Raw genomic sequence first — 26,853 nt, forward strand, 5'->3', positions numbered from 1 at the left:
ACAGAGAATGAGAAATGAAAAAGGTAAAACAACAGTATTACAGAAATAGTGAGAGGTTGGACTGCAAACCTCAAAGGGGGGGAGTTTGCTTTTTCAATCATAGGGAGATGACTGTATTTATAGCCACAAGTATGTAGGCTCTATTTTCCAGGAGTTAAAAACTCATATAATTTTATTTTCTTCATTAAAAAGAATTATTTAATATAATTTATTAAATATGTAACTAATTATAGTAATTCAAGAAAATACAGTCACAAGAGACTGCAGGGATAGAATTAGCACAGAGAATTGACACTGAGATTCAAAAAATGAGAGTAACTGACAGAATAACTGATGAAGTAAGAAGGGAGAGTGAAATCCATTTAACAAATACATGTTGAGAGCATATCATGAGCTAAGCATTCTAGTGAGGAGTCTGAACAAAGCAGATAAGATTTTGTCTTTGCTAAACTTACACACAAGCAAGCTCAAGATCATAGGTAAAATGATTCATTTTTACAACAGAAAAGACTGTATTTAAAGGTGCAAAGGAAGACTTCACAAAGAGGCCTCAAGATAGACACAAGCAATTATGAACATCTACACTAGAAAGGCTAAAAACAAAGTTAAACAATAAGGAGAGATACGGTGGACATTGTATTATTGTTGCCAAATATTCACTTGCCCCCTTCTATGTAACTGGCCAAACATGACTTGCAATGCCTTTAGGTGGAAGAGCACATATTTCCATGCAGTTCACACTGGGCTTGATCATGTCATGTTTTTCCCAAAGAATACTGGTGGAAATGACACATGTTACTTCTACACAGAGCCTTTAAATGGCATTAAGGGTTTATAGCTGCTCCCTTATTCTTGACTCTCTGCCCCAAGAATGCCATGTCTCAAAAAGGAGTGGATCTTTAGCGTGGGCCCTAGATAAAAAAGACAAGTGGAGGATGGCTGCAAGAGCTTATTCACAGCTGCCGAGGCATGGGAGAGAAATAAACATTAATTTCTATCAACCACTGATGAGGGGGAGTAGTTGTAAACGACAGCAAAGTGGCTAACACAGATGGCTACAGAAGGGGTGAGCAGAGAGAGCTCTAGCAAGCAGTAGATTTGAGAGAAATGAGGAAAGATTTTGAGATAACTATCATAGAACATTAAATAGAAATACATAAAATGACTGGCAAACAATTATCAAGACCAAATTTGAATAACTGTTTCCATGTAAAATAAGATTAATAAGAACATTTGCTAAAATTTGACAAAATACACATTTTTCAAGTGTCTATATAATCCACACTCCCTAAATGAGCAGAAACAGAAACATCATATAGCAAAGTAACCTGTTAGACAGTGGATTCATATCTTCATTTCAGAATGAGGCAATTACACAAACCTTTAAGAAAAATGTTTCAGATCCGAATAAGAACGGATTCTTCACATTTGGAAAATGTACCACCATGATAGCAACCAAGGCAATACGAATTAATACATAAGATAACATTTTAACCTATGAAATCAGTTTATCACAGTGTTATTTGAAATAGCAAGATCCTAAAGAAACAAGCTTAATGTCTAAATTGGAGAATAATTAACATAAACTAACCTTACTGCAGAAAAACGCTCAATGAACAAGTATAAAGACTTTCTTTAAAAAACCTAAAAGTTGCCGAGATTATAAGGAGTAACTAGGCCCAAACTCTAACCCTGTGCCACTGAGCTTTGGTTTGATCAGCTCATGGGGTAGCAGGCCAGAAGCAAATCCCAGGGTTAGCCCACGGTGAAAAGTCAACAGGATACTCTCACTGCATTAACTTATTAATATAAGCTGAAAATAACCTACCCTATCTACTATTCCTCCCATCTTCAAAAGACTACAAGGAAGGTTTGCTTTGTGACCAGCAGAGAAGGGAGAAAAGTCCCCTGAAAAGTTCTAACCAAAAGGAAGCTTTCACAAAAATTTACAGCCCAAATTTACATTTCTTGGAAGTCCAAAGGAAAATCAAGCTATGAATTTAGGTTGAAATGATCCTGAATGTAGAGCCTTTAATGCTGCAGGCAAGCAAACTCTCTCTGGAGGAACAAACACCTTAATCCTGAGCCTCAAAGGACAATCATAATTAATTCTCCAAGTAAAGTGAATAACTCATCCCCACCCTCCCCCACAAAAAAACCCAAAAAGTCAGAAATATCTAAGCAGAAAGAAAATTGCAAAAAATCTGAGATACTAAATTAAGCAGATGAAGATTTAAATAGTATGTTTGAAAAAAGACATACAAAAAAAATCTGTAGTACAGGAGACACTTTTTAAAAATGAACCAAATAAAATTTCTAGAAATGAAAGCCACAATTGCTAAGATCTAAAATTATAGGACAGATTTAACACCAATTAAACCAAGCTGAAGAGCGTCATCAGTGAACTGAAAGTTAGGTCCTAAGAATTATTCCAAATGCAGCTCAGAAAGAAAAGTAAGTTTTACACACTGAGGACAGTATGGGGGTATAACATGTCTAATCAAAGTTCCAGAAAGGCAGGAGAGAAATAGTGTTAAGGGGGAATACATGAAAGGATAATTTCTAGAACCACTAAAAATAACAAACAATCCACTGACTCAAGAAGCCCAATGAGCTCCAATTAGAATAAAAATAAATCCTTAAATGAATACATCATACTGAAAGCACACAAAAGAAAAAGGACACCAAAAAGGAAAATCCCTAAAGAACAGCCAGAAAAAACAGAGCAGCAGTTAGCTTGACAACTGACTTTCTAAGAGCAACAATGGACATCAGAATACCACAGAATGGTATCTTTAATACGCTGAAAGAAAAAATACCTGTCAACCTAGAACTTTATACTCAGCAAAAATAACTCTTAAAATTGATAAAAAAAAAAAAAAAGAAAGAAAGATATTTTGGGGCAAATAAAAACTTCAAATATGTTACCATAGACCTTTCCTAAGTGAAATACTAAAAAGGATCCTTCAGGCAGAATATAAGTGTTTTCAGATGGCATGTCTGAGTTGCAAGAAGGAATGAAAAGCCTAAAGAGTTATATATGGTTTAATCACTGATTGTACAAAACAATAATAACAAATTGCCAAGACTAAAGTCAAATAACATAAAAATATAATAACATCACAGGTAAGGAGGAGGCAAAAGGAGTCCAAGTGTCCTAATTTCTTCTATTATGTAAGAAAAGGTACAGCTATTAATTAACATTAGATTTTGGTAAAATGTTTGAAAGTTAAAAATCTAGATAAAAACAGAAGCAGTGCTAAACTTCAAACCAGTAGTGGAAAAAACAGAATAATAAACATTTATTCAGCAAATATTGTTTGCATGGTTATTTTGCTTCCAGAATTAGGAAATATTAGTAAACTGAATAGGCATCCTACTCCCCAAGTCTGCCCTGGTGAAGTTTGAGAGATTAAAAACAGAATAAACAATACACAGAATATGCAATAAGTTAATTGTATGGCATGTAAGGTGACAATTACTATGGAAAAAAACAGGCTGGGCATAGTGACTCACACCTAGAATCTCAGCACTTTAGGAGGCCAAGGTGGGTGGGTCACTTCAGGCCAAGAGCTCAAGAGAAGCCTGGAAAACATAGTAAGATCCCGCCTCTCTATAAAAACTTTGAAATTAGCCAGGCATGGTGGTATCTGCCTGTATTCCCAGCTACTCAGGAGGCTGAGGTGGAAGGACTGCTTGAGCCCAGGAGTTCCAGGCTGCAGTGAGGCACGGTTGCACCACTGCACTCCAGCCTGGGTAACAGGGTGAGAGAGATCTGTTGAAAGAAAGAAAAGAGAGAGGAAAAAAGAAAAGAAAAGAAGAGAGGGAGGGGAAGGGAGAGGAGGAAGAAGAAAAGGAAGGAAGGAAGGAAGGAAGGAAGGAAGGAAGGAAGGAAGGAAGGAAGGAAGGGAGGAAGGGAGGAAGGGAGGGAGGGAGGGAGGGAGGGAAGGAAGGATCGATCAGGAGAGTTCTGAGGAAGACCTTGTCAAGACAGGTCAAAGAAGGCAGATGAGAAAAATCTCTCTCAGTGTACCTGGGAGAAAAGTACTCCAGGCAGAAGAAATAACAAGTGGAACGATCTGGAGGTTGGAACACACCTAATATGTTTGACAAACAATAGGGATTTCAGTATTGAGGGGTAGAAGGATGAAGTAGGGGAGCACAAAAAAAGATTTGTCAAAAAGAAAAAAGATGGTATAGGGCCTTGTAATCCAATGTAAAGATGGGGGCATCCACTCCAAAAGAAACAGGAACCTTTGGAGGGTAGTCAGCATTAGAGTAAAATGATTTGACTTAATTTATTTTCTAACTTATATACAATACAATGTACATATATACATGCGTATGTACTATATTATGTATATCTATCTATGTACAATGTGATGAGTTTTGATATACTGTCATGTGCAGCGGAGCGGTCAATGATCCACATATACAATGGTGGTCCCATATGATTATAATGGAACTGAAAAATTCCTATTGCCCAGTAATGTTATAGCCATTTTAACACTGTAGTGCAACATATTCCTCATATGTTTGTAGTGATGCTGGAATAAAACTCAATAATATAAAGTACAGAAAATAAAATTGTGTACAGTATATAATACTTAATAAAGAATTATGTTATTGGTTTATATACATACTATACTTTTATTATATAGTATATACTATACTATACTTTTTATTGTTATTTTAGAGTGTACTCCTACTTGTTTTTTTCTTTTCTTAAAACTTAACCGTAAAACAGCTTCAAGCAGGTCCTTCAGGAGGTATTCCATAAGAAAGTATTGTCATTATAGGAGATGACAGCTTCATGTATGTTTACTGTCCCTGAAGACCTTCCAGTGGGACAAGATGTAGAAGTAGAAGACAGTGATACTGACAATCCTGACCTTGTGTAGGCCTAGGCTAACGTGTGTATGTGTCTTAGTTTTTAACAAAAACCTAAAAGTTGAAAAAAGTTTAATAGAAAAAAGTTTACAGAATAAGGCTACGAAGAAAAAATATTTTTGTACAGCTTGTAAACAAAAATATTTTCTACACAATGTGCTTGTGTTTCAAGGTAAGTATTATTATGAAAGAGTCAAAAGTTAAAAATAAAGAGTTTATGAAGTTAGAAAGTTGTAGTAAGCTAAGGTTATTTTATTTATTTGTTTGTTTTTTATTTTATTATTATTTTTTTAAACAGAGTCTCACTTTGTCGCCCAGGCTGGAGTGCAGTGGCACAATCTGGGCTCACTGCAGACTCCGCCTCCCGGGTTCAAGCAATTCTCCTGCCTCAGCCTCCTGAGTAGCTGGAATTACAGAAGCCCTACACCACGCCCAGCTAATTTTTGTATTTTTAGTACAGATGGGGTTTCATAATGTTGGCCAGGCTGGTCTCAAACTCTGGACCTCAAGTGATCCACCTGCCTTGGCCTCCCAAAGTGCTGGGATTACAGGTGTGAGCCACCATGCCCGGGCAAGCTAAGGCTAATTTATTATTAAGGAAATAAAAATATTACTTCCAGTCCTGCAACCTCTACTCATAGGAAGTGCCCTATACAGGTGTACCATTTTTATCTTTTATACTGTATTTTTACTGTACCCTTTCTATGTTTAGATACACAAATACCATATGTTATAGCTGCCGATAGTATACATTATGGTAACATGCCATACAGTCTAGGTGTTTAGTAGGCTATAACATCTATGTTTGTTTAAGTACACAACAAAACCACCTAATGACACGTTTCTCAGAACGTATCCCTGCGGTTAAGCAACGCATGACTGTATGTTTAAAGCATGTGAAATTATCATCACAATCAAGATAACAAATATTCCCATCATTCCTGAAAATTTTTTCATGTCCCTCTGCAATCTATCTCTCTCCAAACCTTGTCCTCAGGCAACCACTGATCTTTCTCACACTATAGATTAGTTTGCATTTTATAGAAATATATACAAACAGAATTATACAATAGGTGTTCCCTTCTGTCTGGCTTCTCTTGTTCAGCATAATCCCTTTGCCTTTATCACTACTTTATTCCTTTTTATTGCTGAATAGTACTTGATTGCATAGAAGGACCACTTTTATCTATTCAACTGTTAGTAGAATACTTCTAGATTTTGGCTATTATAAATAAAACTGCTATGAACATTTGTGTTTAATTAACACCTAACATTAAATCACATTTTAATTAATTTATTTATATATTTTTTAGAGATGGGGTCTGACTGTGTTGCCTGAAATGGAGTACAGCAGCTATTCACAGGCTTGATTAGAGCACACTCAAGCCTGAGCTCAATCCTCCTGCCTCAGCCTCCCATGTAACAGGAACCACAGGTGTGCTGGCCACTGCACCCAGCAACATTTTTAAATTTCGCAAATCACCAGGCTAGGTAGGAGCCAGAGGTTTTGCCAACTTGGAGTGAGTAATGTTTGCCTTTTGGTTTTATCCTTCAAGCAGCGGAGCACTAAAATTATGATGTACAATATGTAAATTATTTCCTTTTATGGTTTGTGCTTTCTGTGGTCTAATGAACTTTGCATATCTCCAGGTTACAAAGATTTTCTCCTATGTCTTCTTCTGGAAATTTTATAAGTATATTTGTTTTTAAGAGACAGGGTCTTGCTATGTTGCCCAGGCTGGAGTGCAGTGGCTATTCACAGGCACATTACCACTACTGATCTACATGGGAGTTTTGACCTCCTCTGTTTCTGACCTGGACCAGTTCATCCTTCCTTAGGCAACCTTGTGGACCTCCTCTCCTGGGAAATCACGATATTGATGCCGAACTTAAGTGTAGACATCTGATCAGCACGGAGCACTATAGCCCAGAACTCCTGGGCTCAAGTGATCCTTCAACCTCGGCCTCCTGAATAGCTGGAACTACAGTTCCACGCAACAAATTTTACATACAGGACTAAGATCCATTTCAATTTAATTTGTCAGTATGCCACAGGATAATGGTTAATATTTTTTATCCCCAATACCAATATCCACTTATACAAAACCGACTTGTTGAAAGACTTTCCCTTTCCCTAGTGGATTAGATTGGCAACTTTGTTGAAAATCAATTGACCACATCTGTGGATCTATTTCTAGCCTCTCTAATATGCTCCATTAATCTATGTATCTGTCCTTCTGACATTACCAAACTGGCTTGATTACTGCAGCTCTATATTAAGTCTTACAGCTTAAAAAAAAAAACAAAAAAACCAGTTTTCAGCAGCTCTACTCTAAATGCTTTCTTTTCCCATTTCTATATTAATTTTAGAAGTTTGGTCTATCTTACTTAAGCAAGAAAAAGAATTAAAGTCCCAGGGATTAGGCCAGGCGAGGCGGCTCACGTCTGTAATACCAGTATTTTGCGGGGCCAAGGTGGGTGGATCACTTGAGGTGAGGCATTTGAGACCAGCCTGGCCAACATGGTGAAACCCCATCTCTACTAAAAATTCAAAAAATTAGCTAGACGTGGTGGCAGGCACCTGTAATCCCAGCTACTCAGGAGGCTGAGGCATGAGAATTGCTTGAACCCGGGAGGCAGAGGTTGCAGTGAGCCAAGATTGTGCAACTGCACTCCAACCTGGGCAACAGATCGAGACTCTGTCTCAAAAAATAAAAAAAGCCCCAGGGATTAGAAGAAAGGATATAAACTGACATTATCTGTAGATGATATGACTATGTGTACTGAAATGTAAAAAGAATCCATGGGCAAATTACTGGAATTCATAAGACTTTATCAGGGTTTCTGAGTTATGAAATCAAGAGATAATAATGTTGTACTTCTGTATTACCAACAGTTAGAAAACAAAACAATAATGATACTTCAAACTTACATTGGGCTTATGTTAGGTATCATTTTAAACTCTTCATGTACACGAGCACATTTAATCTTCACAACCCTACCAGTTAAGAACTGTTACACATTACACATAGACAGAAAGAGAAATGCAGAGTAGTTAAGTAACTTGCCCAAGATTACACAGCTCATAAATAATAGGTCCAGAATCAGAATACAAAAAGTATGGTTCTTAGACACCACACTATGCCATGTAAAATAAAAGTAAAAGTAAGAAGTTCTCAGGAATAGCAGGGCACAGTGGCTCACACCTGTAATCCCAACACTTTGGGAGGCCGAGACAGGTGGATCACGAGGTCAGGATATCAAGACCATCCTAGCTAAGACGGTGAAACCCCATCTCTACTAAAAATACAAAAACCATGGTGGCATGCGCCTGTAGTCCCAGCTTCGGGAGGCTGAGGCAAGAGAATTGCTTGGACCTGGGAGGCAGAGGTTATAGTGAGCCGAGATCATGACACTGCACTCCAGCCTGGGCAACAGAGTGAGACTCTGTCTCAAAAAAAAAAAAAAAAAAGTTCTCAGGAATAAGTGCAACAAAAAACATGCAAATCTTTAAGGAGAAAAGTCACCCAACTTTACTGAGAGACATGAACAAACAACCAGGCTGCAATGGCTCACGCTGGTAATCCTAGTGCTTTGGGAAGCAGAGTTTGGAGGATCACTTGAGACCAGGAGTTTTAGACCAATCTAGGTAATACAGAGGGACCCTACCTCTACAAAAAAATTTTTTTTTAATTAGCAGAGCATGGTGATGTGTGCCTGTGGTCCTGGCTACTCAGGAGGCTGAGGTGGGAGGATTGCCTGAGCCTGGAGGTCGAGGCTGCAGGGAACCATGATTGCACCACTGCACTTCAGCCCAGGCGACTGAGCAAAACCCTGTCTCAAAAAATAAAAAAATAAAAAAAGTCCAAATGAATGGACAGATGCACAATGTTCAAAGACTGGAAGATTCTATTGTAATGATGTCAATTATCTTCAACTCATTTGTAAATTCAATGTAATCCCAATCAAAACCCCAATAGCTACTGCTGCTGCTTTTTTTTTTTTTGGAACTCAACAAGCTGATCTTAAAATGCTTAAGAAATACAAATGGTCAAGAATTGCCAAGATAGTCTTGAAGAAGAGTAAGATAAAAAAGACTTTAGCAGAGATTCAAACTTCTGGTAATGACAAAAGGAGACAACTAGACCAATGTAGCAATGCCCAGGAAAACAAGTCTTGTAAGTACTAAGCTCGGCCGGGCACAGTGGCTCATACCTGTAATCCCAGCACTTTGGGAGGCCGAGGCGGGCAGATCACTTGAGGTCAGGAGTTCAAGACCAGCCTGGCCAACATGGCAAAACCCTGTCTCTACAAAAAATACGAAAAAATTAGCCGGGTGTGGTGGTGCACATCTGTAGTCCCAGCTACTCAGGAGGCTGAGGCATGAGAACTGCTTGAACCCAGGAGGCAAAGGTTGCAGCAAGCCCAGATTGTACCACTGCACTCCAGCCTGGGCAGAGCGAGACTGCCTCAAAAACACAAACAAACAAAAACTAAAGTTAGTAGTATGTGTTTGCAATTCTGAAACCACTTCTGTGTAATCTAAGATTGAGCAAATAAGTAAACATGTTGAGGCTAACAGGAATCACATTTCTTATTCTTGAAGAGTTACCAATATGTAAAGGGTGCTGGATTGGAATCAGGATTTTCAGTTAAAATTTGTTTTTTAAAATACACACACACACACAGAAACATATATTTATGAAGCAAACATAGACACATGTCCTAGTCATGTCCATTTAGTCATGCCCTATTGTCAATGAGCACATCTAATGTTTAGGTATTGATTTTTAAATACCATTTTCCCTTAAAAGAAACCAGGGCTCATTGAAGAAATGGCTGATTCCAGTGCCAGGTTGGGTAAAGAAGATCTGGAATATCTAGTGCCAGAAAGAAAGGGAGTGCTCCAATTATGATGGTGGCATGTCAAAAGGCCACAGAGCCAGTGTGAACGGGCTCCTACTGGCCAAATCAGGGGCAATTTGAACATAAAATGAAAAACAAAAGTAGGAAATTATACCCTGTAGAATAAAATAAGAATCTATGAGTCCTTACTGACATGAAATAAATGAATGAAAGTGATGATAAGAAACCTCATCCTCTCAAAGTGCTGGGATTACAGGTGTGAGCCACTGTGCTCAGTCAAGAAAAACATTTTTTTTTTTTTTGAGATGGAGTCTTGCTCTGTCGCCCAGACTGGAGTACAGTAGCGGGATCTTGGTTCACTGCAGCCTCCGCCTCCCAGGTTCAAGCAATTTTCCTGCCTCAGCCTCCCTAGTAGCTGGGACTACAGGCACGTGCCACTACGCCTAGCTAATTTTTGTATTTTTAGTAGAGACAGGGTTTCACCATGTTGGCCAGGATGGTCTTGAACTCCCGACCTCAACTGATCCACCCGCCTCGGCCTCCCAAAGTGCAGAGATTACAGATGTAAACCATAGCACCCAGCCAAGAAAAACATTCTTTATAATAAAATGCTAGCTAATAAAGGTAGAAGAAATGATGGAATTAGCAAATTATCTCATGGAAACCATCACAGTAACAATTTTGGCAACAGATGTGAAAAATAAAAGGTAGGCCGGGCGCAGTGGCTCACGCCTGTAATCCCAGCACTTTGGGAGGCTGAGGCGGGAGTGGATCACGAGGTCAGGAGATTGAGACCATCCTGGCTAACACGGTGAACGTCCATCTCTACTAAAAATACAAACAATTAGCCGGGCGTGAGGCGGGTGCCTCAACCAGCTACTCGGGAGGTTGAGGCAGGAGAATGGTGTGAACCCGGGAGGCAGAGCTAGCAGTGAGCCGAGATCACACGACTGCACTCCAGCCTGGGCGACAGAGTGAGACTCTGTCTCAAAAAAAAAAAAAAAAAAAAAAAAGAAAAAGAAAAAGAAAAGGTGAAAAGTGGTAAGAACAGGGTATTTATCATCTCAATCAGTAAATTCATTACAAAGGGAAGAATAGTAACATTACAGGGAAGAAATCTGCAAGACCACTTTAATAAGTGATCAAAGCTAACACCACAAGAAAAAGGATAAATTAACATCATGTGTCTCCTAATGTAATGAAGTAGGAAAGACACAAAATTATTTCTGCAGTATTTCTGCTCAAAAATGTATACAATGATGAGGAAAACCCAGACATCTATACTGAAAGACATTCTACAAAAAATATCCTCCCTAGACTCTTCAAAAATCCAACAGTCCAACCTGGGCAACACAGTGAGACTCTGTCTCTACAAGAAAGTAAAAATAAAAATTAGCCGGGTATGATGGTGAGTGACTGTAGTCCCAGACACCCAGGAGGCTGAGGTACAAGGATCATTTGAACCCAGGAGGCTGAGGTACAAGGATCACTTGAGCCCTGGAGGTTGAGGTTGCAGTTAGCTGTGATCACATCACTGCACTTCAGCCTGGGCAACAGATTAAGTCCCTGTTTCAAAAATAAATAAATAAATAAATAAATAAATAACAATAGTTATGAAAGACACAGAATAAAGAAGTGTTCTGAATTAAATGACTCGAAAGAGACATGACAAATAAATTAGCCCGATACTTGTTTGGATCTTTACCAGAAAACGTTCTGTCATAAAAGACATTATTTTCACAACTGGCACTTTGGGAGGCTGAGGTGGGAGGATCACTTGAGCCCAGGAGTTTGAGACTAGCCTGATTGAAACAGCAAGACTCCATCTCCACAAAAAAAGACCAAAAAAAAAAAAAAAAAGCCAGATTTAGTGTTGTTCACCTACAGTCTAGCTACTTTGGAGGCTAAGGCAGGAGGATCGCTTGAGCCCAAGGTCAAGGCTACAATGAGCTATGATCACGCCACTGCACTCTAGCCTCGAAGACAGAGAAAGACTATCTCAAAACAAAAAGTCTATGGATTAAAGGACTGTATAGATGTTAATTTCCTAACTTTGATAATTAAACTGTATTTAGTAAGAATGTCCTTGCTCTTAGTAAATACACAATAATTAATTTAGACATAAAGGGACATCATATCTGCAACTTACTCAAGTGGTTTGGAGGTGGGAGAAAATAAATATACACACACATGCATACACAAATATAGGTAGTGTATATATTATATATGTATATACATACATACACATAAATACTCAGATGATAAGTAAATATGGCATGATATTAACAATAGGGCAATCTGAATAACAGATACACAGAAGTTCTTTGTACTACTCTTGCAACTTAATTTCAGACAAAATTTAATTTCAAAGTTTAAATTATTACTAAAACACCATAAACTTTAGAATATAAGTAAATATATTTATGACCTTATATCACAAAGGATTTCTTAAATAAGACACACAAAAAAGCACAAATGTAAAGGAAATAAGAAACAAACTTGACAACGTAAAAGTATCATTAAGAGAATAAATCAACAAGCCAAAACTGGGAGAAACTATTTGCAACCCATATAACAAACAATGGACTAGTATCTGGAATACATAATGAATTCCTACAACTAAGTAAGAAAAAAAGGAGAAATAAAACACAAAAACAGACAAAAGAATTGCACAGGGATGGGGGTGAGAGGTAAAAGACTACACATTGGGTACAGTGTACACTGCTTGGGTGATGGGTGCACCGAAATCTCAGAAATCACCACTAAAGAACTTACTTGTGTAATAAATAAATAAATAAAACAAAATTTATGAGGATGAATAATAAAAATATGTCCAACCTCATTAGTAATTAGGAAAATGCAAGTGAAAACTATGTTAAGATACCATTTACCACACACTAAAATTTTTTTTAACCTCACTCCTTTCAGTAGGAGATGGCTTAAAAAAATTATTTTAATCTCACAATGCAGTTATAAACTGGTGCAATCACTTTGAAAACTGGCATTATGTAATGAAACTGAAGAAATATGTTCTCTATGACCCAACAATTCCTTTCCTATGTACTTCTTAGAGAAAACTCTTGTCCAGCAGGAAAGAATGTTCATAGTAGCATCAAACTAAAACAACCAAACTATTTATCAACAATAAAATGGATAAACAAACCATGATATATTATTCTTCCAATGGGATACTACAGACTTGACCGTACTGAGAATGAATGAGCAACAGCCACATGTATGAAAATGGATGAATCACCAAAGACATACAGGGCAAATAAAGTCTCAGAAGAAAACCAGCATGAGTCCATTTATGTAAAGTTCTAAATACAGCTTTAAAATTTTTTTAATGCTTTAAAGTATTGAATGCTTTAAAAAATTTTTAAGTTGCATTTAGGGATATATAATGAGTGGTAAAAAAACAACAGAAAAACAGAAAAGCAAGAAAATAATTATCAAATTTGGGACTGTGGTTATCTTGAGGGAAGGAGAGTGAACAAAAGTGATGAAGAAAGGTACACGGGGTGCTTCTTCAGTATGTATAAATATTTTATTTCTTAACCTGGGTGGTAGTCACATGGTTGTTTATATACTTACGTGTTTTATAAGCTTTTCTATAGGTATAACAAATGTCACTAAAAGCAAGGACATGGTGCTTATGACTCAGCCCTAGAAACTGTAAAGAGAAACCTTTAAAAGAGAAAGAACAGCCAGTGAAGTAGGAAGAAAGTAAGGAGAGTGGTGTTTCAGAAGCCAAAAGAAAAAAGAAGTGAATAGTGAAACTGTGTCAAATATTAGTGATAGGCAAAGTAGAGAAACTTTCACACAATATATAAAGTGCATTGTTCTCTCTGATGAATCATTTTTTCAGGATGTAGACATTATTTTGCAGTGACTAAGGATTTACTAATAACATTACTGAGAAAGGATACGAACATTCTGATATTTTATATTCAGAAATCAAAATTAACATATTTTAAAAATGTCCTCCTCTCATAATACAGAACATAAATTGCACCGAGTATATAATCAACTATTAGAATAAGTGAATTCTTACATTTGATAGCTGAGTTTTGGCAAACTTTAATTTGCCCCAGTATTTTTTTTTTTTTGCCCCAAATATTTCTATCATTTGTTATTAAAATGGTAATGACAAAAGACCTTTGTCACTGCCAAATCAGATAAGTAAGTTAGGGGCTGGTAACAAATATAAAACACAAAAATTTGGTCAAAGAACCCAAAACAGACATTTTATCAATATTAGAAAGATGCACTGAATCATTCCCTTGGCTTTTTAAATTAAAAATAATAAAAAAGCTTTTACTTTAAAGTAATGAACTATTTTTCAGAAGGGTTTGGACAATCATTTGGTTGTCTTAATTTTATAATTTGATTGTCTTAATTCTTTTAATTTTCTCACCTATAAAACATGATGAACTAAATACTACTTAAAGTCCCAATTAGCAATATTTTACGGTGTTATTTGGAAAAGGAAAAATCAATCACAAAAGGTAGTAATACTTTAAGTAATAAACCACACTTTTGAGAACTGTGAAACCAAAAGTAGCACATACTAACCTAATAAGATATTCAAACTGGGCCATCCATTGCTTTTTCCTTAAGAGGTTTACTTTAAATAAAAGAGGGAGGCTCTTCAAAGCTACAATTTGCAGAGACAATTTAGAAGGCTGTATTTTTACTAATGCAAAATGCAACTTCACACAAGCTTAAGATACAGCTGGAAGTTCTGAAGTTTAGGAAACAAAACAAAATAAATCCTCTTCTTTGAATAAAAGATCATACTATTAATTTAAGCTTGATATAAAATATCACTACTTAAAAAAGGAAAAGTATTTTTCTCAAGAGCATATATGGCAAAATTATTATGGCTATAAACTAGCATATTTAAGTTAATGTTAATAAGACTACTAATTTGAAGCAAATGGTTTGTGGCTTTTAAAGAATGAGTAAATCAATGTTAGAAAATAAATTTGTAACTCAATTTCAGATATTCATCTGTCAACTAACAGAACCTCCTAATATTAATATTTAATTAATGGGTATACTTTGTTCCAGGATTCTTGCTTTCCTTTATAAATCCTGAGAGAACTCAAGAAGAAAAAGGCTTATAAACATATATGGCTTAATAAATGAAACTTGTAACTTCAGAAAACTTGCTTTGTGACCCAAAAAATAACTACTCACCAAAAGCAGCAGCCATAGGGGGTTCAAGGGATGGCTGGCCATCACCAGTAGGAAGGTCTAAGCGAGTGAAGTCTCTGCTTTTGTCATTATTATATTTCACATTAAGGCTGGTGAGCTTGGAGAAGTCAATGCGCAGAGTGCAGCATGCATTATAGATATTCTGGCCATCCAGAGCCTAAAGCATGTAAGAAAGGGACTGGTTTTGGCAAGACAACAACACTGATAACCAAGAAGCCTCTACTTTGACAAAGAGTGGCAATCAGGTGTAAGGCAGAAAGCACTGACTAAAAAGCCAAAGTCTTGGGTTTACTTTTACCTCACAGTCATTAACTATGAGCCTAAGAGAGAAAAAGAAAATCTCTAAGTCTCAGCTTTCATCTGTAAAATAAGACTGATAATATTTATCTTGTCTGTGGTAAGATCAAATAAGAGAGGACAAATGTAAAAGATTGGAAAACTACTGTCTATCATAGAAATGTTCACTATTATTATGATTATTTTGCCTATACCAAAAGTTTTAAGATACTCTGATTTTACATTCCACTTTAATTCATTTTAGTATAATTCACATTATACTAGGATGTGTAAGCTTTGTTAGGATGAAACAAAGCTTTTGTAAATGGTACTTGTCAGAGCCACAATATATAAAATATTACCTACCACTTATTTTTTTCTCTTGTAAATTTACTTTGTAATACTTTGAATAATAAACTGAGGAAAATGTGGAGTCAGTTGTGACCAAAGATTAGCAACCCCTTCCTTTGCAAGAATAAAAACTTACCTAAGGGTATTTGTGGCCACTTAACGACTTTCACAAATGCTTGAATTTATAAAAATAGATACCAGAAAGCAAATCACATAAAAATAAAACATATATATATCCTGATTTATAATAATGGTAATTGACAAGTATGCCATCGTAAAGGTACAAAATAATATATGCATGTTCAGGGTACAGCAAATATAAAGGCTATACTCCCAATTGAGTGCCAGACACTGTGTGGTACACAAAAGTACCACAAGCCATAGTCCTCATCTTTGACCAAAAAGTAGAAATGACTAGCAAAAACCGCTACAAGATGAAATTAGAGTCAGGGATAGATATTAACAAGAGGTATGTCTAAGATAATCGAACTGAATGTCAAGTTTTACTCTTGTCAAAATAGGTTTTCGTGTACTAAAAAAAAAAAAGACAACATGAATTGACAGCAGCATATTTCCTAAGATTTAGTATCTCCACCAATTTAGAGCTCAACAGGAATAAACATTGAATACAGCTGCAAAAAATGGTGAAATCAATCTCTGACTGATTTAACAGAAGTAAATGGTCTACAGACATACCACCCTGAATGCACCTGATCTCATCTGATCTCAGAAGTTAAGCAGGGTCGGGCCTGGTTAGTACTTGGATGGGAGAAGTAAATGAAAGCACGAGGATAATGATGGCTCTATTAGTCAGCTTATGTGAGGAGTACTGTGTTGAATTCTAGACTTTAAACATGACAAACAGGACCTGCATCTCAGAGATGTGAGAGGTGATAGGAGATTTGAGACCGTTTCATATGAAGTAGTAATGATTTTTAGCTCAGAAAAAAAAAAACATGGAATCATACACTTTAAAACGACTAAAATGGTAAACATTATGTATATTTTGCCACAATTTTTTTAAAAAACACATGGTAAAGTGGGGCACAAGAGAAGGTATCACTGGAGTGATTAACAATTGAAAAACGAAACAAAGATCATAATTACCATTTTGGCATAATGTGCATTTACTGGGTCAGCATACTGAAGCAAGGCTTGAAACTGATTATTCTTTGTAAAGGTGATAATCTTCAAGACTGTGCCAAATTTAGAAAATATCTGGAAAACAGTCACATTAGGTTAAATGTAAAAGAAAAGTATTAAACTGATGTACCTTTATAAATACAACTTGTTCATAAATCCTTTTAAATGAAAATTTTCTCTTGAAAACTTTGGTACCAAAATGACTTAAGCCTAAAACATTAACATTTCAATACCCATGACTATCTTACAACAACGCCCGGTACACAACAGGCACTTAAATAACTAGCCTATTTTATGGGATATATAAATGGTACAGTATTAAAATAGGAGACTACAATAATCAATGGTATGAGATGTGTTACAAAGCATACGAATAAAAGTGGGAGTCATGGACCAACTATTTCACCCTGTGAAGAATCATCTACTTTTTGAGATTTCTGTAGCCACTAGAAGATGTTCAACTAGAGGCTGCTCTATTAATCAACCAAATATTTGGAAAGACAGCAGTAAACAAAACAGAGACAAAAGTCTATGCCCACATGCAGACAATAAACAAATGACAAATATCCTAATATCTGGTGATTTTTAAAAGTCTTACGAATAAAAATAAAAGAAGGGAAGGGGTGAGCACGAACCAGAATGCAAGATGAGACAGTGCAAGAGTGGTGGCCAAAGAAGGCCTTTCTGAAGTGTCTTTTGAGAAGAAAAGAGTGAGGGGAAGGCTTCCTGACACCAATATCCTCACAATACATGTTCTACCTCAACACCACAGGGTTCACGGCCAGGGTTACTATTAATAGTAACTCATTTCTGAAGGACTAAATAGGGGGGATAAAACAACAACATATTTAGTTTTCCTCTGTTGATATGGTTTGGCTCTGTGTCACCACCCAAATCTCATCTCAAATTGTGATTCCCCACATGTCAAAAGAGAGACCTGGTGGGAGGTGACTGGATCATGGGGACAGTTTCCTCTTTGTTGTTCTCGTGATAGTGAGGGAGTTCTCAAGAGATCTGATTGTTTAAAACGGGCAGTTTCCCCTGCGCAATCTCTCTCTCCTGCCACCATGTGAAGAAGGTCCTGGCTTCCCCTTCGCCTTCTGCCATGACTGTAAGTTTCCTGAAGCCTCCCCAGCCATGCAGAACTGTGAGTCAATTAAACCTCTTTTGTTTATAAATTACCCAGTCTCAGGGAGTATCTTTATAGCAGTGTGAAAATGAACTAATAATATTCACTCCATTTTAAATATGAATCTTAAAACCAGAATTTGTTCTGCTTTTGAGATTAAAAAAGTTAAGTATTCCCTATGCTGGTAAGATTTTGCTGTTACCAACCACTATGGTACAATCATGGCTCACTGTAGGCTCCACCTCCCAGGCTCATGCGATCCTCCCATCTCAGCCTCCCAAGTAGCTGGGACTACACCACATCTGGCTCATTTTTTATTTTTAAGGTTTTATAGAGATGAGGTCTCACTATGTTGGCCAGGCTGGTCTCAAACTCCTGAGCTCAAGTTATCCTCCCATCTTGGCCTTCCGAAGTGCTGGGATTACAGGTGTGAGCCATCATACCTGGCCCTGCTTTTTAATTCTCAAAAAGTATGCTCAAGAATAACTATCCTTCCCTGGTAGTCTAGTGGTTAAAAAAACATGAAAGAAAGACTATTCTAAAGCACAGGTAATGAAAGAAAAATAGATAAACTGGACTACCTCAAAATTAAAAACTTTTGTGCATCAAAGGAAACTATCAACAGGGTGAAATCAATCATGTATATGATAATGGGTTAAGATCCAGAACAGATAAAGAATTCATGCAACTCAACGACAATACAAACAATGCAACCCAAAAATAAGCAAAGGACTTCAACAGACATTTCTCCAAAGAAGCTAATCAAATAGCCAATAAGCCCACAAAAAGATGCTCAATATCACTAATCATTAGAAAAATGCAAATCAAAACTACATATCACCTAACTTCCATTAGGATAGTTATAAAATTTTTTAAAACCCATAAAATATTGGGGAGGATATGAAGAAAATGCAACCCCGTGCACTGTTGGTAGAAATGTAAAATGTTACAGCCACTATGGAAAAAGTATGACCTTTCCTTAAAAAATTAAAAATAGAATTACCATATGATCCAGCAATTCTATTTCTAGGTATATAGCCAAAAAATTGAAAACAGGGACTCAAAGAGATATGCATATACCCATGTGTATCGCAGCATTACACAAAATAGCCAAAACAGGAAGCAACCAAAGTGTTCATCAATGAATAAATGGATAAACAAAATATGCTATATACATACAACTGAATATTACTCAGCCTCAAAAAGGAGAAAAATTCTGAATATGAGTGAACCTTCAAGACATCATGCCAGGTGAAATATGCCAGTCACAAAAGCACACATACTGCATAGTTCCACTTACATGAGGAACCTAAGGTGTAGTCAAACTCACAGAGACCGAAAATAGACTGGTGATTACTGGGGGCTAGGAGAGTAGATGAATAAAGAGTTCCGTTTAATGGGTAAAGGGAGTTTCAGTTTGGGAAGATGAAAAAAATTCTGGAAATATGGTATTTGGTGATGGTTGAAAAACAATGTGAATATACTTAATGTCACTGAACTATACAATTAAAAATAGTTAAAACAGTAAATTTCATGTTATATGTATTTTGCCACTTGAATCACTTATGGCAAGACATGAATCAATGTATGTATTATACATGCAGCAACTCAATGTTTTCTCTCAATAAAGGAGTAACGTTAGACTTTAAAAAAAAGGTTGGGGGTGTAATATAACAAACTGTCTGACCTCCTTTCTTCATTACTACAGCCCAGGTGGCATTCTAAATTATAAGGCAGATTATATTTTCCCGTGCTGAAAATCCTTTACTACCTCCCCTTTATATACAGGGTAAAATCCAAGCTCCTTCATATAACATAACACTCTTGCCCTGGTTTATCTCTCAAATCTCACTTCCTTACACTTCTTGTATAACACTACTCTATTTACATCAACAATATGTAGTTGCCTACAGTTCTCCAAATTTACCAAGTGATTTCAGACCTCTATGCCCATATATGAGGATTTTCTGTTTTCCTAGAAATGTGTTTTAACAGCTAGTAAGCCTTCATTTATCTTTTCCAAAACTCAGCTCAGGGAACAATGCCACCATAACATTCTCAGCCTCCCCCAAATCCGTATAGAATTATTTTTCCTGAGTTGTATCTATTTCTTGGTTTTATATAAATATTTATCAGCTGGGCACAGTGGCTCACACCTGTAATCCCAGCACTTTGGGAGGCTGAGGCAGGTGGGTCACCTGAAGTCAGGAGTTCAAGACCAGGCTGGCCAACACGGTGAAACCCCATCTCTACTAAAAATACAAAAATTAGCCAGGCGTGGTGGTGCATGCCTGTAATCCCAGCTACTCAGGAGGCTGAGGCAGGAGAATCGCTTGAACTTGGGAGGTGGAGGTTGCAGTGAGCTGAAATCGGGCCATTGCACTCCAACCTGGGCAACAACAGAGAAACTCCGTCTCAAAAAAAAAATATATATATATATATATATATTTATTTATCTTGCTGTTATACTTCTACTGTACTATACATTTATTTATATAACTATCTCCTTTCATTAGACTGAAGGCTCCTTGAAGGAATATACCTTGTCTTAATCATTTCTGCATCATTAAGTACAATTCCTGACATGTAAGAGATATAGACTAAAATGCTTATTATTAATTGATAAAGAATTATATCTAGACCTGGTTGGAGAATTATAGCAATATGCAATTTTTTTTTTCCTTTTTAAGAGATGGGGTCACCCTGTCATCCGTAATGGTGTGCAGTGGCGCCATCATAGTTCACTATAACCTTGAACTCCTGGGCTCAAGCAATCCTCCCGCTTTCGTCTCCGGAGTACTACAGGTACATACCACCATGCATGGCTAATTTTTAAATTTTTTTAGAGATGGGGTCTCGCTACCTTACCCAGGCTGGTCTCAAACTCCTGACCTCACACGATTCTCCTACCTTAGCCTCCCAAAGTACTGGGATTATGGGCCTGAGCTACTGTACCCAGCTGGCAATATGTAATTTTTTTTCCCTTTTTTTAAAGCTTTTTTTTTCATTTTTTCTTTTTAAAAGAATACTTATTTTCACCCCAAGGGAAGTCAGCAATTTCAAAAAATAATAAATATTCTTGATGTAAAATATCTCATTAGTGAAGGAGTAAGAATACATAATTTGCTCTAACATTTGGAAAATTTTTATACTAAATTATGCTATAAAACCTAATTTCCACTCACCTTTCAGATTTTGTTAATGTTTACATTCCTTTTCTCATTTAACTTTAACAATGGCCTAAAGCACATCCTGGGACAGCTTGCTGTTTTGCTGTGTGGTTTTCATCTGAATGTGCTAAGAGAATAGAACTTGCCTGAATGGGCTAACCAGCAATAGCACTCTAGTCCCCTGGATTGTATTCACTGAGAGAGGAGCTACAAAAAAACAATATGATACTTCTGAATAAAGTAACTGGGCACCAACATCAGGGAATCCAGGAATGCCTGAGGTGTGATTTTTAACACCCTTTCATAATTATCAAAATAGCAAATTTTAAACAGATTTGGTATCAAAAATTAAAATTCAGGAAGGTTTGATATATATATATATGAATCTATTTTTATGAATTATAAGGTCTTTTACTGTTTCCCTAATATATTTTGCTGTCAAAAATATGGACAAATACTCAACTCTAGATACCTCCTGTGTATTTTAATATTTTCAGACTGTAACACAGGACTAAGATACTAAAGATCAAATTCTGATAAAATTCATCTTCAGAGTGATTTTTTATAAAGGTAGAATTTGTCAGAAACTGAAAATGTCCACTAGTATTCACTTGTAAAAAGTGTATTCATGGCGAGGCGCGGTGGCTCGCGCCTGTAATCCCAGCACTTTGGGAGGCCGAGGTGGGCAGATCACCTGAGGTCAGGAGTTCGAGACCAGCCTGGCCAACATGGCGAAACCCCTCCTCCACTAAAAGTACAAAAATTAGCCAGGTGTGGTGGTGGGCGCCTGTAATCCCAGCTACTCAGAAGGCTGAGGCAGGAAAATCGCTTTAACCCGGGAGGTGGAGGTTGCAGTGAGCCAAGATTGCACCACCACACTCCAGCCTGGGCTATTAAGAGTGAGACTCCATCTCAAAAAAAAAAAAAGTGTATTCACATTAGAATTTTTTTTTAATATCAAGCACACTGGCCACAACTTGTTTATAATAGTTTTTGTAGCCAATGAAATAATATGATTTAAGAACCAGAATTTCATATTACTAGGATTCTTTTATTTAGTACCATAATGCCTAGCTTTTGTAAGTTATTTGTCTTTATTACAATTCAAAAAGATTGGTCCTTTGTCCAGAAGAGATTTATCTACTGGACACTCAAAAACCATTCCCATGTATAACAGTACTCAGAAGTAATGGATTACATGAGAACATCGTTATGAGCTACTTCTTTCATGCACAATGACACTTTTTAGTATGCAGGATTGAGCATTTACATAATGAATCAGTTGATGAATTCTATCTACAAATATTCTGAGATGATGTCATCCAGTCCAATGGCTTTAATTACCACACCTACGCTGAAGGTTCCCAAATCTCCAGCCTGAATTCTTTCCTGAATCCAGACTTAATTCCCATTTATCATCTCCCACTTGAATATCTAATAGGTATTCTTAAGTTAACATGTTCAAATCAAACTCCTGATTCCTGCCTACCTCCAACCCCTGCCCCAAATCTTTTTTTGTCTTTGTCTTTTTATTATTACTATTATTTATTTACCTCAGTCTTTACATCTTAGCTCCATTTTACCAGAGGCTCAGGCCCAAAATCTGGGAGGCATTCTTGATTACTCCCTTTCTCTTCAGAACCACATCTAATCAATCCATCAGCAAATCTTTCAAAATATATCCACAGAAGCCTGTATAGGTGGCCCGTAACTATAGCCCCAGCTTGTCATAGGGTGGAAGGATCTCTTGAGCCCAGGAGTTTATTTAAGGCCAGTCTGGGTAACATAGCAAGACCCTACCTCTAATTTTAAAAAAATCCATAATCACCACTTCCAGTGCCTATGCCCTCACCCAGGCCACCATCATCTCTCACTTGAAGTAGGACAAGAGCCTCCACTTAACCCTATACAGCTTATTTTTTTGGAGGATGGGGATGCAGGGTTTCACTCTGTCATCCAGGCTGGAATGCAGTGGTACAATCTTGGTTCACTGCAACCTCTACCTCCCGGGCTCAAGCTATCCTCCCACCTCAGCCTCCTGAGTAGCTGGGACTACATGTGTGTGCCACCACCCTTGACTAATTTTTTGTATTTTTGGTACAGATGGGGTTTTGCCATGTTGCCCAGGCTGGTCTTGAACACCTGAGCTCAGATGATCCATTGGCCTCAGCCTCCCAAAGTGCTGGGATTACAGGCGTGAGCCACCACACCTGGCCAGTTTATTCTTAATATAGCAACAAGAGTGATTCTGCTAAAACATAAATGATATAATCTCACTGTTCCATTCAAAATCCTCCAAAGGTTTCCCATCTTACCCAATATAAGAAATTATAAAAGCTTTGCATCACCACTGCTCTAATGCCCTCTCGCATAGGGCTTTCTTACTCTCTCTATTCCAGTGACACCAGCCTTCTTTCTGATACTTGAACACAACAAGCATACTTCCACCTTAGGCACCTTATATTTGCTGTTCTTTTGGACTGGATCATTATTTCTCCACATACACATATAACTTATATCTTCACATCCTATAAGCCTCTGCTCAAATATCATATTGCAAAGACTTTCCCTAACTTCCTTCATCTAAAATAGCATCAATCCCATCTCAGTCACTCTCAATTCCCTTACCATGAGCTAAAGGAACACTAGTTTCTATAGATGTTAGATAGCAGTTGAGCCAGGACCAATTTTCAGCAAAGAATATAATAAAATAATTTGTTAAATAGTTATAACAGGTACAACCAACTCCACACTTTTGTATATTCCCCTACCATAATATCCATCACATTTTATGCCATTATTTATGAAATTAGTGTCTTACCCACAAGACTACAAGAGAAAGAACCAGTTTCTTACACTGCTCTTTACTAGCATTTGATCATTAGAGCTAATACTTCTTGGGCACTTAGATGGAGTCTTGCTCTGCTGCCCAGGCTGGAGTGCAGTGGTGCGGTCTCAGCTCACTGCAATCTCAGCCTCCTGGGTACAAGTGATTCTCCTGCCTCAGCCTCCAGAATAGGTGGAACTACATATATATGCCACCACACCCGGCTAATTTTTTATATTTTTAGAAGAGATAGGGTTTCACCATTTTGGCCAGGCTGGAGTTGAACTCCTGACCTCAAGTCATCCACCCACCTTGGCCTCTCAAAGTGTTGGGATTACAGGCGTGAGCCACCACACCCAACCCCTTCTTGGGCACTTAATATGTATCAGGCCCTGTTCTATTTAATGAGTACTTTAAATGTATTAACTCATATAATCCTCGCAATAAAAAATGAGAGAGAACATCATCTTCATTATAAAGAAAACAAAAATAGAAGGGGTAAGTTACTTGCCCAAGGCTATAGAGGCAGTAGAGTCAGGATTCAAACTACCTCCAGACCCTGTATCTGTAACTGTTATGCCAGACTGGCTCTTAGTTGGCTGATGGGATAGAATGCCAGGGGAGAGGGCTTGTTTAATGTAATTAGATTTAGGCTCCCTGAGGAGGTAACATTTGAGCTGAGAGTTCAATGACGTCGATCCTGCCAGGTGACTACCTGGGTAAACAGTGTTCCCGGCCTAAGAAATACAAGACAGAAATGGACTAAGGACAGAACTAAGCAGGGGAATAGGGAAGGGAGGTAGGGAGAGACAGTGCCAGAAAAGACAGGTGCTAAATAACCAGAGGAGTGTTAGGTAATGAAGATAAAGAGATGGGGGAGAAGTCTGCATTTGGGGGCCTTCATAAGGAGTTGGTTTTATTTCAATAGCACTGGAAAAGAGGGTTTAAAAAGTGAGTGCTATAACTGAAAGGCTGAGAGTCCTACCCCAGCACTTGCTACTGAGGACACTCAGAATTAGTCCTCTTCACCTGAAGGTCACCATGATCTCTTGAGGGAAAAACAAAATTTGTTACTGTGGTTAGGGAGATGATAAATGAAATGATAAGACAGGACCACATGACTGTAGCTAAACTTGCTGCTGGCTGATGGCAGTGTTGGGACATAGGCATAAGAACATCTTTTATAAAAGCAATAGCTACAATGTTACAGTAGCAACCCCGGAACAAACACTGCTAAAGATCACATTAGTCTTCAATGCCACTTTCCGGGATAAACAGAAGAGAAGAAAATCCACAAGAACAATGAAACCAATCACTTAAGCAACAGCTGAACCCTTTCAGAGAGCAACCGTGGCTCTGGATACCATTGCTAGAGTCCTGTTTAGGACATGCTTCACAAATGCATATGTTTTAAAAATGGCACTCAGAAAACTATCAAAGGGGAAACCCAGTACGCCTACTCAATGGCATGTTTCAATATATACATGCATGGCACAGCACTTTACTGAGAAATGTGTCTGAGCTCTATCGCCAATTGGTATAAGGACTGTGGGAAAGTAAATGAACTTCTAAGGGCCCTAGCTTCTTTATTTGTAAAATGTGAGCCTAGAGTAAGATGTATTTCAATTCTTACATATACAAGCACACACACACCTCTAGAACTCTGCACATACTACAAATCCAAAGGCATGACTCTGTTAAATGAAAATAAGCAAGGGAAGTGTTGCAGTATTTTAATATGTGGGCTAAGTGTAATGAAATGAAATCAACATATAGCTAAAGAGGACAAAAGCTGACTAAATTTTGGGGCTATATGTCAAATATTTATATACACAGATTATCAGATAACCGTATATTACATTCTTAGGATATGTATATATGAAGTATTAGTTAAAAATGTAACAACCATTCAAAAACAAAACATGGGAAATTACATCAGGAAGCTTCAATTCTAATTCGCTCTTCAATTACGCTCTACAATATTCTATACTTATCAATTATTTGGGTTTTGGATTTATTCACTACAAAATTGTGAAACTAAGTAACCTTCAATTCTTAAATTCTACATATTACTTGCCATGATTTCTTTTATCAAGACAACTTAGATATCGCAATGGGTAGTGTATGAAGCTTAGGTTGGGCATCAGTCAATATTTAACATGGTATATTCATATTACACATGAAGACTTATTGAACACTTTCCCTTTAGAATTTTTAAATCAGAAATACTCAAATGTAAGAAGCTGTCCAGAAATAAATTAGTTGTACTCAACGGTGACATTACTTTCTAAGGAACAACTACTACCTGGACTTTTCACAGTATTCTATGCTTTATTTTCATGCTTACCTACAAGAAAAAAAAAATCAAAACTTTTTACACCCTTTTAAATTATGTATTCAAGTTAGAAAAAGGAGGCTGTCAAAAAATTACCTCTAATTTCTATGAAATTAAAGTTTTTTTCATTATTTAAACAAATATATCAACAAAACCAATAAGCTAAACAACTTAGATATAAAACATCAAAAGTTTCAGAGGCCATATTTAACTTAACTTTCTTAAGGGTATTTATTCCTCCTTACCTGATGAAGAACTTCCAGGGTAACAGGGTAAAAGAGGTTTTCAATAATTATTCGAAGCACAGGGCTCTGCCCAGGTAGGACTGTGCCTTCATTGGAAGGACCTCCAGAAAGGGCCAGGCTTCCTGATTGGACGGCACTGACAGCCTGCAGTGCAGCTTGGGCTCGCTATAGAACAACCCAAAATGAGAACTTTTGATTATACAGACGCATTATATGAACCCTAAAATATAGTTGACATAAAACAGTATGAAGCAATATAGTTAAGTAAAACAAGATTTATCTACTCTGTCTGGAGATACATATCCTAAATTTGTAATCAGTCAACAGTCAAACACCTCCCTGCATACCACAATGACACGGTATTTTTAAAAGGTGCTTAAATTTACTTGAAGAATAAAAAC

General features: G+C 37.2%; 1 protein-coding gene across 16 annotated transcripts in view; it reads right to left on the reverse strand.

Moving 5' to 3' along the window:
* The window catches only part of PTBP3 (polypyrimidine tract binding protein 3), a 114,723-nt gene that overhangs the window by 17,424 nt on the left and 70,446 nt on the right, over positions 1 to 26,853 (reverse strand). For all 16 annotated transcript variants that reach the window (XR_008668363.2, XR_008668362.2, XR_008668361.2 and 13 more), the window contains 3 exons: positions 26,453 to 26,617; positions 16,711 to 16,821; positions 14,959 to 15,133 (listed from right to left, as the gene is read on the reverse strand). Coding sequence is in view for 13 of the 16 variants with exons in the window: in XM_031014576.3 (XP_030870436.1) it covers positions 14,959 to 15,133; positions 16,711 to 16,821; positions 26,453 to 26,617 (451 nt within the window). In the remaining 3 variants the exon portion in view is untranslated. The remainder of the gene's footprint in view (positions 1 to 14,958; positions 15,134 to 16,710; positions 16,822 to 26,452; positions 26,618 to 26,853) is intronic.

Source organism: Gorilla gorilla, chromosome 13 (genome assembly GCF_029281585.2).
Source record: "Gorilla gorilla gorilla isolate KB3781 chromosome 13, NHGRI_mGorGor1-v2.1_pri, whole genome shotgun sequence".
In the NCBI taxonomy this organism is placed as follows: Eukaryota; Metazoa; Chordata; class Mammalia; order Primates; family Hominidae; genus Gorilla; species Gorilla gorilla.